General features: G+C 42.4%; 1 protein-coding gene across 2 annotated transcripts in view; it reads right to left on the reverse strand.

The window, feature by feature from the left end:
- The window catches only part of rock1 (Rho-associated, coiled-coil containing protein kinase 1), a 36,612-nt gene that overhangs the window by 6,194 nt on the left and 16,953 nt on the right, over nucleotides 1-13,465 (reverse strand). For both annotated transcript variants that reach the window (XR_003749546.1, XM_028977118.1), the window contains exons 3-26: nucleotides 11,327-11,427; nucleotides 11,104-11,241; nucleotides 9,617-9,792; nucleotides 9,405-9,489; nucleotides 9,175-9,319; nucleotides 8,201-8,339; nucleotides 7,086-7,177; nucleotides 6,447-6,606; nucleotides 6,114-6,183; nucleotides 5,832-5,920; nucleotides 5,660-5,708; nucleotides 5,438-5,573; nucleotides 4,799-4,890; nucleotides 4,090-4,336; nucleotides 3,393-3,499; nucleotides 2,986-3,136; nucleotides 2,724-2,884; nucleotides 2,350-2,534; nucleotides 1,758-1,827; nucleotides 1,514-1,617; nucleotides 1,207-1,372; nucleotides 987-1,080; nucleotides 817-905; nucleotides 140-331 (exon numbers count right to left, since the gene is read on the reverse strand). Coding sequence is in view for 1 of the 2 variants with exons in the window: in XM_028977118.1 (XP_028832951.1) it covers nucleotides 140-331; nucleotides 817-905; nucleotides 987-1,080; nucleotides 1,207-1,372; nucleotides 1,514-1,617; nucleotides 1,758-1,827; nucleotides 2,350-2,534; nucleotides 2,724-2,884; nucleotides 2,986-3,136; nucleotides 3,393-3,499; nucleotides 4,090-4,336; nucleotides 4,799-4,890; nucleotides 5,438-5,573; nucleotides 5,660-5,708; nucleotides 5,832-5,920; nucleotides 6,114-6,183; nucleotides 6,447-6,606; nucleotides 7,086-7,177; nucleotides 8,201-8,339; nucleotides 9,175-9,319; nucleotides 9,405-9,489; nucleotides 9,617-9,792; nucleotides 11,104-11,241; nucleotides 11,327-11,427 (3,038 nt within the window). In the remaining variant the exon portion in view is untranslated. The remainder of the gene's footprint in view (nucleotides 1-139; nucleotides 332-816; nucleotides 906-986; nucleotides 1,081-1,206; nucleotides 1,373-1,513; nucleotides 1,618-1,757; nucleotides 1,828-2,349; nucleotides 2,535-2,723; nucleotides 2,885-2,985; nucleotides 3,137-3,392; nucleotides 3,500-4,089; nucleotides 4,337-4,798; nucleotides 4,891-5,437; nucleotides 5,574-5,659; nucleotides 5,709-5,831; nucleotides 5,921-6,113; nucleotides 6,184-6,446; nucleotides 6,607-7,085; nucleotides 7,178-8,200; nucleotides 8,340-9,174; nucleotides 9,320-9,404; nucleotides 9,490-9,616; nucleotides 9,793-11,103; nucleotides 11,242-11,326; nucleotides 11,428-13,465) is intronic.

Below are 13,465 nucleotides of genomic sequence, written 5' to 3' on the forward strand. Positions count from 1 at the left end.
CTAACTAGAATAAGCAGATACTACACAGATTAGCTGGTTTTGAATAAGTTTTAATGTGATACACTTAAATGAGAAATGGGTTCCGAAATACCAGCAGATTATGCCCAAAAATACACAATTTGGGAATGCTAATGCCTACCGCCTGCATTTCGCTCAGTTCCTTCTGGTACTTGATGGCCATGTGGTTGAACTTCTGCTTCTCTTCTTTGAGCTCCGACTGCAACTTGAGGTTCTCCTTTTCCTTCTTGCGAAGGTCAGTCGTGCTGGCCTTCTTCCTCTGGTCCAGCTTCATGTCCTTCCTGTTCATTATCTCAGCCAGCTTGTTCACTGCCTGTACACAGAAATGACATATTAGGCCATTAAACCTCTTAAATCAGGCTTACAAGAACAAAAGCTACTTTGGTACTGCTTTTTGTTCAAGCTACTTTAAATTTGGTGCTGTATCCATTACATACACAGAATGATCTCTAATGACATTTTAACAGTCATTCATTTCTCAGTAAAATTATTACAAAAATGTCTCAAAGATCTGAAGAGAACCCATTTCTGTTTGGACATAATTTTGCATATTAAAATGTATGCGTCAATACTATAATATCTAACAAAAGTGAGAAGACCCCTCCCATTTTTGTAAATATTTTTGTATCTTTCCTTGGGACAACAGTGGGGCAGCGTTGGAGGTTAAGGAGGCGGACTTGTGATTGGAAGGCCACACACTAAGTGGCACATTTGACAGATCACTTTCACTTTATGTAGGGGTATAGTCACTTTTGTGAGATAGTGTTTATGCTCATTTGCTCTAATTTCTAATGTTACCTGGGTCTTGAGAGTTCGCTCCTGACTGAGGACCTTCTCAAAGTTGGCCTTGATGGAGTTTGTAATTTCTTCTTTCTGGGATTCAAATTCTAAAGACATAAACAGTCCGGTCAGGGGATACATACATCAAAGAATAAAAGAGGAGTAACAATGTCAGGTAGTTTTGCAACCTTGTGCTTGATTTCGGAGTTTCTCATCCAGCTCTGTCTTCTCCTTGGTGAGGATCTCCACGTCTTTGGTTAGGGTTTTCAAGGAATCTTCAAGCTTAAGAAACATTAGATATTTTTATATATGTTTACATTAGTCATTTTAAAGGCTGTTTCATAAAGTTTAAAGTTTCATAAAAGTGGCAATAAAGTGGCAAAAACAAATGTGTGTGTTTCGAGTTACTCTAGCAATGGCAGCATCCTTCTCAATGCACTCCTGCTTGTGGCGGGTGGCTGCCTTCTTATTTTCTTGGGTGAGCTCAAAATACTCCTCCTCCTGCAGAGCGCGGGCCAACTGCTCTGACTCCGCCTTTGTCACAGTCAGGTCCAGCTGAGCTGACAAAGAGTCCCTGCACAAAGCAACCACCAATCAACCACCACAGGACGAGCTTCTCGGGTGGAGCCAAAATATTAAAGGGAGGGGAGGAATGGATCCACACATGGTCAAACCCAAGGGTAGTACCACTCAAATGCCCATTGATGTTACACACCTCTCACTGTGCAGCTCTTGCATTTTCTTGTGAGCATCCTGAAGCTGTCGGTTCTTCTCTTCAAACTCCTCCTTTAGCTCCTTTACCTGAGTTTTGTAAAGTGTCTGAAGGAAACAGGAAGTTTTACTGTCATGACCTGACAATGCAACTCTTCTCGGGTCATGTCAACTTGACCCAGACATAACACATGCAAATCTGGTTTTAAAAAATCTTTGCCAATGCCAGTTCCATTTTGTGTACTTACTGAAAAATACTGTTCCGCTTCCAGCTGGTCCTGGAGCTCCCTCATCTGTCCCTCATTACCCCGGTATTGTCTGAAAACACACCAATAAAAGAAACACACTTATCAAAGCAGTCCAACACCCCCATACATGAACATTTATTTAAAAATTGTACCACCAAGAAACAAACACCAGAAGGTATTAGTGGTTGGGTGGTTGAGAGGATTACAAACCAGGAGGGTGGAGACAGACATGGAATAATCCCTAATCTGTGTTGTAAATATTGGTGGATGGAAATTTTGGCTATGTTTGACTATAAGATGGAGTCTTTTCTGAAATAATAACTTGTAATAGACCTTTAACAGCATTTTTAGTAGAAGGATCAGATAAAGTGGTTACCTGGGCAAGATGCAAACATCACTGAAAGATCTGGGATGCTCATATGACACATTTAACAGGGAAGTAAGATAAAAGGCTGTTTGTTCTAGATTAAATGTGGTCAAAATGGAACAGAAATCAAAGTTATACATTGACCACTGTATGCTGTATTCATAGGAAGTGCAGTGGTGGCTGATGACTGTCGTGGGTGGAGATTTGAGGGGGAGGGGCTCTTACTTGGTGAGCTGCGCCAGCTGGAACTCCAGGGAGCGCTTGTTCTCCAGCGCTGTGTTGACTTCCTGCTTCAGTTGCTTCTCTGAGCCTTTTAACCTGTCGGCCTCCAGCACCCAGTTCTTCAGGTCAGTCTGGGCCAATGCTCGCTTCCCAGACTCCTGTTCCAGCTGCACCCGCAAAGCCTTCACCTGAAAAGGCACACAGACACAGGCGGGAGTCAGGGAAAATATTTAATCCTTACAGAACAGCTTATGTGCCTTAAGACACATGAAATAAATTGAGTGAAATAAAAAAATTTTTATTATTATGCTGCTCAAGGGGATGTTAGGAGTATAGCTGGAAGTATGAGGCTTAAACAATTGATAAAACCCTCTCACCTCATCTTCTAGCCTCTCCTTCTGCTTCATCAGCTGCTCCATCTTCTGCACAGACTGCTTGAGGTCAAACTCCAGCATGGAGCACTGTTTCTCCACCTCCATCACCCGGCTCTCAGCCCTCATTCGAGCTTTACTCTCGTCCGAAACTTTCTGCTCCACCGCTGGAAATAAAGAACCAAGGGGTTAATAAACAAACAATGCTTCATTACTGTTGTGTACTTCGCTGATGTAGCTTTTGTGGATATGGACTTCTCATGTGTACCTTGCATAGTGGCTGACTTGGCCTCTTCGATGGACTCATACTTGTCTGTGAGTTGTGCTCGAGTCACACGGTGTTCAGTAATTTCCTGGTCCAAACGCTGCTGCAGTGTCTTCAGCTTGTAATTCAGGTCGATCTCCAAGCCGTTCTTTTCCTGCAGAATTTTCAACATGAGATATATGCAATACTTATTCACAGCGTTCTAACATTTACAGTACAAATTGTACTCTTAGCAGACTCATCTCAATGTTTGGATGTATTATTATGACAGTTAAAGTGCTCAATAATCTCAATAATCATCATAATAATATTATAATATCACTCAAGACCTATTCAAAATGTCATTCTATTGGGATCATTTGAATGGCAATGGCTACTGCAAATACATAATTCCAGAGTTCATCACTGACCTTCTCCAGGCTATTGCTTCTCTCCTGGGAATGTTTCCTCTCTGATTCCACTTTGGACAAACTCAGCTTTAGGTTTTTGTTGTCTTCTTGTAAACCAATTATCCGGCCTACAAAAACAATGCACCACAGTTACTTAAAGAGTACACAATGGAACCTATCAGAGACAATCAGACAATCCGAGACTACAGCAGAACCATATAGACTCAAGGATGCAGAATGCCATTATAATGGCATACAGACACACACACACACACACACCCCACAACAAGGCCACTGCCTCTGTACCTTTCCTCCAAACTTGGCACTGCATTATCCCCACATTATTTAAAAAGTGTTCAGGCAATTGGATTTGTTATTTTTCAGTCTCACTATAATGCTTCCATAATTATCCCCCCCAAACTGAATATATGCATAGAAATATACTTGTATAAACACTCACATTTCCAGCTTAGAAGCTATTTTATATTTAAATATTTCTTAGCATCTATTTAATTGGCACCCTGTTCTCATTGCCTTCAGTACCCAAATGCAATAGTTAACTATATTTTGGTACTAATATACTGTACATTCATGTCGTAACACTAGTAAGACAAAATCCTGGTACATACAGTGTCCTTGGCCAATAAACCGAATTTGCGCTAGGGTTCATCTGACCCAACAGAACCTCCCTTGCACATGTGCTGTGATGTGCACCCACCCTGCAGCTCGCGGATCTCCTCTGAGCCCTGGCTGCAGTTGCGCCTCTCCGAGTCCAGTGTGGTCTGCAGCTGCACCAGCTCTTTCTCCAGCTGCAGTCGGGAATGGTCAGCGGCACGACTCTTCTCCTGCAGCTCGCGGTTCAGGCCCTCCAGCTGGCTCATGGCTTTGCTCATCTCGGTGTGGCTCTTCCGCAGGCGCGCCGCTGTATCAGACTCCGCCCGAAGCAGCTCGTTTGCATCTTCCAGCTGTGAGGTACACACACCCGTACAGTGGTGAGAAGAATGTCTGGAATTGTCTGAATGTGGTCTGTGTACAGTGGTTTTATTTATTATGACTCAGACTATGAATAAAGATAAGATCTCATCTTAGATAACATTCACACATCAACCCAGATAAACTTTCGTAACTGCATAAGGACAATGAAAGATCAAACTTCAGTCAAAATCTAATCAAAAAAAGGACAAAATTAGCTTTATATTCAACACTCATCTCAGAATCGCTCACAATCACTGATCAAAAGAACCCGGAAGATATAGAATGCTGGTTTTATAATCATAACTCTACATAATAACTCTAATAGAAGAGACTGTATGGTGTGGTGTGGTGTGTGTGTGTGTGTGTGAGAGAGATCTGAAACAACCCAAGACAAACCCGAGACATTGAATCTTGGCTCTGGTTAAACCATTCATTACAAAAAATCCACATACCTGTTTCTGCAGCTGGACGATCTTATCACTCGATGCTTGGGAGCTTTGGCTGATCTTTCTTAAGTCTTCCAGTTGCTCTTTTAAAGTTGACACTAAAAAGCGAAAAAGAAGGAATGTCAACAGTGTCCTGAATTATACACCATCACAAATACTTTTAGCTTTTTCCACCATGCAAAAGGACCTCGGCTGCTTGCCAGCACTCTCATTCTGTCCTGTCATGTCACATTTGGCACATCATTTATTCCCGGCACTGTGGAATAAGGCTCATTGGGATCTACTTAGCATGAGAAGCTCTCATTTGCACTTAACATTAGCAGAGGCCACAGAAGGTCAAACAGGCAGCTCAACACCAGTGTGGAAACAAGCAAATAAAGAATAAAGGAGGCAAACAGGATCAAACCACACTTACTACCATTGTGTCCCTGAGGGTTTCTGATAAATAATGTAAATGTAAATACAGTCAAAAGTACAGCATGCGCACCACTAGAGGGAGCCAAAGAACCACTAGTGGAATGCATACCACAATTTGAGAATCAAAGTTTTGAGGTAGACTGAACAGCCAGCAGATCTGACCTGAAGTAAACAGTCTGACAAAATTAATGACAATATCATTTTAATAAAAATTCATTCAAAGTTCACCTTCATTCTCCAGGTTGCGCCTCTTTTCAGCCTCCTGGTCGGCCTTTCTCTGGTACTCTGTGGCCCGATGCTGGATCATGATCTTGTCTTTCTCTAACAGGGACATCGACAGCTCTATACTTTTCCTTTGATTGATCTAGAAAGCACAATGAGTGAATAACGGATTAGTTAAGTAAAAAAAAAAAAAATCTATTACTTAGACACATGAAGAGGCTCATGTACCTCTTCATCCAGTTCTTTCATGATTTTTTCAAGTTTGGTGCTTGAAGTCCTGGAAAGAACAGGCAGATTTGCTTAACATCACATCATGATAACAGAACTGTTATCTCTGATGCCCCAATAATATCAGGGCTAAAGTATAAAGCAACTCAGGGTGATTCAGGCAGGGTGGTACCTGCACTTCTGCTCCATCTCATCCTTCATCTGCATCTCACTGTGGAGTTGCTCCTCCAACTGATAGATCTTTTTCTTCATGTTCTCCAACTGCACAAAAACACAACACCCACAATCGTTACATGAACCAAGAATGCAATAGAACATGAAGAACTGAACAGTCTGGCACCAGCACCTGCTTGAAATTAAGATTACAAACAGTAAAAGTCAGATGTACTATGATCTATCCCAAAGTATGAGTGACAGCATAGAAAAGGGATCACCAAGTGGTGAATAGACTTACATGGCTTTGGTCTTCCTTGGTCAAACTGCTGCGTCCATCAGTTGACTTGGTGCTTGAACTGCGAGGTAACCTGAAGAGGTCAAATATTTACCATATCAGCTAAAGATGCAACTTTCTATGGAGCAGCAAACCACCATATAGCACCAAGCTTTGCATTTCAGGAAGTTACGTTTCTTTGGCTCTGGCCAACGACTGGCATGCCACCAAACATATCATCTAAACCAAATAATGTCCTGGAAGTACGGGCCTGAAAATGAGTTCCTACAATGGCCAGGAAGTGCTGGTATTTTTATGTTCCACTCTGAGGACATTCTTGCGGACATTCAAACTCACTGGTGATTGCTGTAGTAGGTGAAGCCCACAAACGGAAGCTGGTTGCCCACAAAGGCCTTTGGGATGGGGAAGGTCTCTTCCTCCCCTCTGTCCTCCTCAATGTCATCGAAATTGCTGGTGTCAATGTCACTGCTTAGCTCTGGCACAACTGGTGCAGCCGCTGCAACCAAACAGGGGAGTAGCTCAAGGGGATGTTAGGAGTAAAGCTGGAAGTATGTGGCTTAAACAATTGATCTTAACTGAAGACACCACTGAAACAATAATAAGAAATTATATCAAACATATTTATTCTTATGACAGAAAACAGAACTGTCATTTAATGATATTTATTACAGTTGGACTTTTACCGTAAGCTATCCTTAAAAGAACTGAGACAAAAATAATTTGGCTTTGAGTATATACATTGGCTTTGAGAATATACATTACTGGCCACTCAATTTCATTGCAAAGTGGTTATTCTATTCAGTTTTGGTAGAGAAGGCCCAGGGCAAGACTCCATTTAACTCACTGAAGGGGATTATGGGGGCTCTTCTACAATTTTGGCCATATCAGCAACTGTTGTAGCAAGTGTTGATGGAGTCAAACTGAGGACCCAATCAACAGGGAATAATGAAACAGGTCAGCTGGGTTTTCACTCACTTTCTCTTATGTTCTCCCATGTCCATTGGTCGTTTTTGAAGAATGGGTGTCGTTTGATCTCATCTACCCCATTGCGACCAAGGCGGACCTCCCTAAAAAAAAAAGTGCACCGCGTGAAAAAATAAACAAAAAAACTCAAACCCAATGAAACACTCACACTAAAGTAAGTACAGTAATAGAATATATACAATTTATATAGCACTGGGATATCGAAAACATCAGTATCAGGGGTAAAATGCGGCCATGGACAGATCAACCAGTATTAATGTCCAAGTGCACAGAGGACAAGCTCCCATATGAGTGTGGTGGAATCTCCCAACACTCCCCATTAGCGGCTTACACAGTTACAGGGTGGCCACCAAGCCTTTAAGCTAGGACAGGATTTGTAAACTTCCATTCCATTCTGTTTTTGTCCTGAGTGTGCCACTAATATGAAACAACTGTAGGAGTGAAAAAGAAAAGAGAAGGAGCCCACCAGCTTTTGAATAGTTTTAAACCTGAACGCAATGTTACCATGGACTTGGTGGCCACCCCACATAGGTATTATCAAAGCTTTTGGTGGATGTACCTGGAAACATGTTCCTAAAAGTAATGGGCTGCAAGCACAACCCAGATCAATGCAATCTGTTGTAGACAAGGACTGGCAGAAAAAAAAGACTTGTGTAGAACCTGAAGTGCCAATGTTTTCAGTTCCTGTTGAGTGTAAAGTGTAAAGCACCCTTAGATCTGTGTTGTTAAAAAGGTTTTATTCACCCACAGTGTGTGTGATGGTAACATTAAGATTTTCCGGTGCTCCATGCACCGCCGCCGCTTCCCGTTGTCAGCAGGAACATTGCACAAAGGCATTTGTATCTTTGTTTCTCCTGCTCAGGAAAACATATGTTGCCTCGCTCGCCCCATTGATGCGCTCAGCCAGGCATTACAATCAGTGGCGCTGCAGCACTGTTACGAATTTCCACACTGCAGTCTTTCCAGACCCCTGACACGCAGGTGTCGCCAGTTTCAGCTCTGTGCAGCGCTCCTTAAAGGCTCCATATACGCAGACTCGCCGTTGCCGGAGAAACCTGGAGGATTAATGCCATTCCTTCATCTCAGTCACACAGGTGATGTATTACCTGTCAGTCAGAAACGCGCAGATCAGGTTCTTTGCATCTTTGGAGATGTCACTGTCATCTGGGAAGGTCAGAGCATTCTTGTGGTTCATGATCTTACTATATGTGCCCACCAGTGAATCGGCATAGAATGGTGTGTCACCTGAGGAAGAATAATCAGAAAACACATGGTATGGGTCAAAGGGCCACTAAACAAGAGCTATGGGCATTCAGAATGTCAGGATGAGGGCTATGTCTGGTCTCCATCCCAAGCAGCTCAAAAAAAAAAAGAAAAAAGACCACTGTAGGGACCGCTCTGAATCCACCAGATACTACTTTGGAAACCGAATGAGAATTGCTGGTGTCTTCTCTTTGTAAGTCGCTTTGAATAAAAGTAAAGTACAGATATTGATATTCACAGGAACTATTGTTATGTATGATAAAATGACCCCTGTTTCAGATGCCCCTTTCTAAAAAGTCCTTTTATTCTTGAGATTGTTATGAAGACCTCATGGTGGATTTCATCACTATACACCAGGTTTGATGTAAGAATTAATAATGGTGGAAATGAAAATATATTTTAGTGTAATAGCACCCTGCCCTTTCTTTTAAAGTTTAACTTTCAGAGCCGAGTTTCTGTGTGTTCCGTCAATTTCTGTTTTATAGGCCTTTGCAGAATCAAATCTCTTGGTATGTCATACCCTGTGACGTAGCAAGACATGTACCTCATCAGAAATGTAAAAATGAAACAGCAACAATATAAATCAACAAAATGTGGCTGGTTTACTCAGCAGCCTTGGACACTAATGTAAATTCCCAATTCCCTTTACACGGAAAATTCTGCAACGTCTGCAAAAGTAGGTCTGGTGACAGGACACTGTTCTTTATGTAGCACCGTCCTTTATTGATCAGAGAATAGAGTAAGAAGTACTATACCAGAGACAGGTTTTGCTGATTGAATACACAGGACAGACACCTCTCTCCATGTTATGACTTACCAACTAGCATTTCATACAGAAAGACTCCCACCGACCACCAGTCACACTCTCTGCCATAGTAGCCATCTCCTCCTTGTGATTTCAGTACCTCAGGCGAAATATAGTCTGGTGTTCCAACCGCTGTGTCACATCGTACCATACCATCCTGTCACAGAGACAGACACACACATTATTCGGAACATCAAATAAAACATTTTAAAGATTCTACTAATGCTGATTAAATTCTATACCTTATTCATTTTCATGCAGGTCCCAAAATCTGCCAGTTTCAAATGACCTGATTTATCAAGCAACATGTTGTCAGGCTTCACGTCCCTTCAGACAAAGACATTTTCATGTTTAGAGAATGCATCATGATTAAATATATACTGAATATATGGAAGCACGTTGTTCTGCTGAACTGAAATGTTCAAATCTGACAAAAAAAATAAATAAAAAGTACCTGTGGATGAAGCCCATTGAGTGGATGCCGTCCAGTGCCAGCACCACCTCAGCAGTGTAGAAGCGTGCCCACTTCTCTGGGACATCATAGTTGCTCATCAGGTTTACCAGGTCACCACCTGGCATATACTCCATCACCATGTAGAGGTAGCGGTCGTCTTGGAACGCATAGAACAGCTGGTGACCAAATCAAACTCTGTTAAAGCGCTCAGCAAGAAACCACACGTATGAAGCCAAGGAAAACCTGCCACAGAGCCATGGGCTAAAATGGGCAGTAACAGGAGATGGAAATTTCTAGTCTAAAGAAAACTGATGAGCGCCTGTTTCACTTCCTATAATCAAATGTCTGCATATGAGTCACTTAAAAGGTGTTAAAACACTCTCAGTGACCACAGACAATCATTCAATGAACTCCACTATCAACCATCCAACCAACACACAAGGTCATAAAAAAAAAGAACCTAAAGGAATTCCACTGTACCAATAACTAACCAACTCAAAAGGTGCAAGATCTTCATCTTAAAACATTATGGTAAAGAAAGCTATGTATTGGTCAGATTCTGAAATACATTCTCCTCCTCACACTGGTGTGGAAAAAAGTAAAACAGGCAGTGGCTGAATATTAGGGGTGTTGAAATGAATCGTATAATCAATGCATGGTGATGCAGACCTGGACGATTCTGAATCGAAAATATTCACTTATATCAAATTATATAAAAGCACACACTGCTCCCCGGGCACCTGCCATGGTTCCCCACTGCTCACCAAGGGTGATAGTTAAAAGCAGAGGACCCATTTCATTGAGTCACCTTGTGCTGTGCTGCAGTGTTTCACAATGACCCTCACTTCTTAGAAAGTTTTAGAAAAGGTAGTGCTGACAGTGAATGCAGCTGCCTGATCTGAGTACAGCACCGCTCCGGGGAGGAGTTTCACACTGCTCGACAGTGGAGGACAGTGGTGGAAACTCCGGCTGCTGCTGGTGTTTCCATCATACTCTTGGACCAGTCTGCTTGGTGGATCCTAAATATCAATATTATCGATACCAAGTTGGTATCAGTACTGGATCAATACTAGCAAATGGCACCAACACCGACCCCAGCAGCTCAGTACCCAAGACAAACACCCACTGAACCCTCTTCTTGTCTTCTGTTTTTTTCTAGTAACCAGTGATGGTTAGTAATTTTATCATGTGGTGGCTACAAGGGATTCTTTCTTTATTACAAGTCTGCAGGTGTATGGGCAAAATATTGTTTCAGATGATAATGGATAGCTTGTACTGCTTACAACATTACACCTTTTAGGCTTATGTTTCACCTGCATGCACAAACCTCCAGAGTGGGGGTGCACAAATCTGGATGTAAAGAATCATATGTGTGGACAGTAACCAGTATTTTATGCCGAGCAACACTCAAGGTTACATTATTGCATTTATTACATTATGGCATTTCCTCAGCAACAGAAAAATGAATGTAAAAGTACATGCCATACCTGTACAACCCAAGCACTGTTGGCGAAGGCCATAATGTCCCTCTCTTCCCAGAAGAAAGCGGAGTCTGACCTCTTGATCATCTCAAACTTGCTGAGCAACTTCATGGCGTAAACTTTTCGCGTGGCTTTGTGCCGCACCTACATAGACATAGGACCAATTACAGAGCTCCGATAACCAACCTGCTGGACATCACAGCTTAGCGGTCAAAAGCGGTCAGCTCACCAGCTGCACCTCTCCAAAAGCCCCCCTGCCGATAACCTTCACCACCTCATAGTCTTCTGCCTTCATACGCAGGTCACGGATCTTACTGATGGTGTCTTTATCTGCAGAGAAAAAAAGTGAAGGCATGGATCATAATACTGTCAGATATATATATATATACACACACACACACACACACACTCACACACACACACACACACATAAAACACTACACTAATATAAATAAGGTTAATTTCCCCTTATGTCATGATAATGAGCATGCAGACTAAATTAGTATTTATGACTAGTTTGAGCAAAATGAGCTCTTAAAGTGAATACAATGCATTAACAATATATTGTAGGGTTGTTTTAGTCAACCAAATTTAGTCTGGACATGACTAAGAGTAATAAAGACTTACTGACAGCTTGACACGAAGCCTAAACTAAAATTAAGACAGGCTGCCAAAACAACTATACGTGTTTCTTAGGTTTTTATGGACTGTTACACTGGTCTTGACCCTGCTTGTCCTTGAACTTACACCTTGTATTTTACCCGCGTCTGTTTCAATTTCCCAGTCCCCAATATCGCTCACACATCCAGACCAAGCCTCTACCCTGCTGCTGTGAATGAATGGATTATACGGTACAAGGCTCAAGTACTACAATGTTGTGGTATACTATTACAAGCCCCTTCCAACAAAATAGCACACCAAATAGTGAAAGTGAAGTGATTGTCACACGTGATACACAGCAGCACAGCACACAGTGCACACAGTGAAATTTGTCCTCTGCATTTAACCCATCACCCTGAGTGAGCAGTGGGCAGCCATGACAGGCGCCCGGGGAGCAGTGTGTGGGGACGGTGCTTTGCTCAGTGGCACCTCAGTGGTACCTTGGCAGATCGGGATTCGAACCAGCAACCTTCTGATTACTTCCTTAACCGCTAGGCCACCACTGCCAAAAAACCTCGTGGTTTTGTACTTATATTTTAAATATAATTGTATATATTACAATAATATATTACTACTATATGTTTACTACTATTTTATTTGTTTGTTATTTAATTGTCTTATTTTCTTTTTGCCTATATGTTTCACACGGAGTCGACTGCACAACAATTTCGTTGTTGCTTGAGAAGTGACAATGACAATAAAAGATTTATCTGTAAATGTTGCCACGAGCAGAGCTGGATCGGGTTCATACTCAATCATTTTAGTCAGAATCAGGTCGCCTCGGTCCACAAACATGAACGTCCAGTCTATAGTACTGTCCGGAGGAAGCTTGGCAAGTGAGTGGGCGGCGGTCCCGCAGGTAGAAAACCTGGAGAGGCGTAGTCAGGTAGCAAAAGTTGGGCCGAATCGGAGGGTAGAAAACATAAACGATGGGCGGGGGAGAATCAAAGCAGAGTGCGGTCAGGTGCTTAAAGAGAAGTCGCAGCTCATGCAATGGAAGTAGGAAGTAGCACTGTAGTGTGGCACAAACAATGAGCCCGGCGGATGCCCGGAAGCCCCTTCTCGCCGTGGCCGCTGAACGGGATCTGTGACAAGTTCCTATCCTTTCCACATACTTTGCTGATTGTAAATTTGTAGCCTGCAGCGTAAAACAAGGAGAAAACGAACAAAAACCTACAACTTCTGTTTTTTAAATAAAAGTGTGTAATTAATCATTTTATTCTTTTAATGTGTGTATGTGGATTGGGGTGTCCTGACCTGTCTTGGACACAGGCAGGGGAGACGTTAGTGAAGCAAGTTTAGGATATTTCTGTGTAAAAGCAAACTTTACTCAATGATTGCCCTACTTATTTTTTTATGCCCTGTGCTTTTGGCACTCGGCCCCATGGCCCGACTGCACTAGGTCTACAGTAAGTCACGAGACGGTAAGATAACACGGGCTGCCTCGAGCCGTGTGCGTGACTGCACCACTTTGAGTCCTTGAATCAAGTTTTCCCCTTGACAATGTTGTCTGCCGCTTCATCACATCAACCCAATGTTGGGTCTTCGCATACTGGTATAATCAAAACAGATGAAAATGGAGCCTTCATAAAAACCCAGCAGTCTCCACACCGCAAGTCGCCCGTTGCTGCTTCGAACTGCCCTCAGCCTGCAACGTATTGTTAAGTGGATTTCCACTGGGAGATACTAGCATGACTCTCATTGGGCA

This window comes from Denticeps clupeoides, chromosome 4, assembly GCF_900700375.1.
Source record: "Denticeps clupeoides chromosome 4, fDenClu1.1, whole genome shotgun sequence".
NCBI lineage: Eukaryota > Metazoa > Chordata > Actinopteri > Clupeiformes > Denticipitidae > Denticeps > Denticeps clupeoides.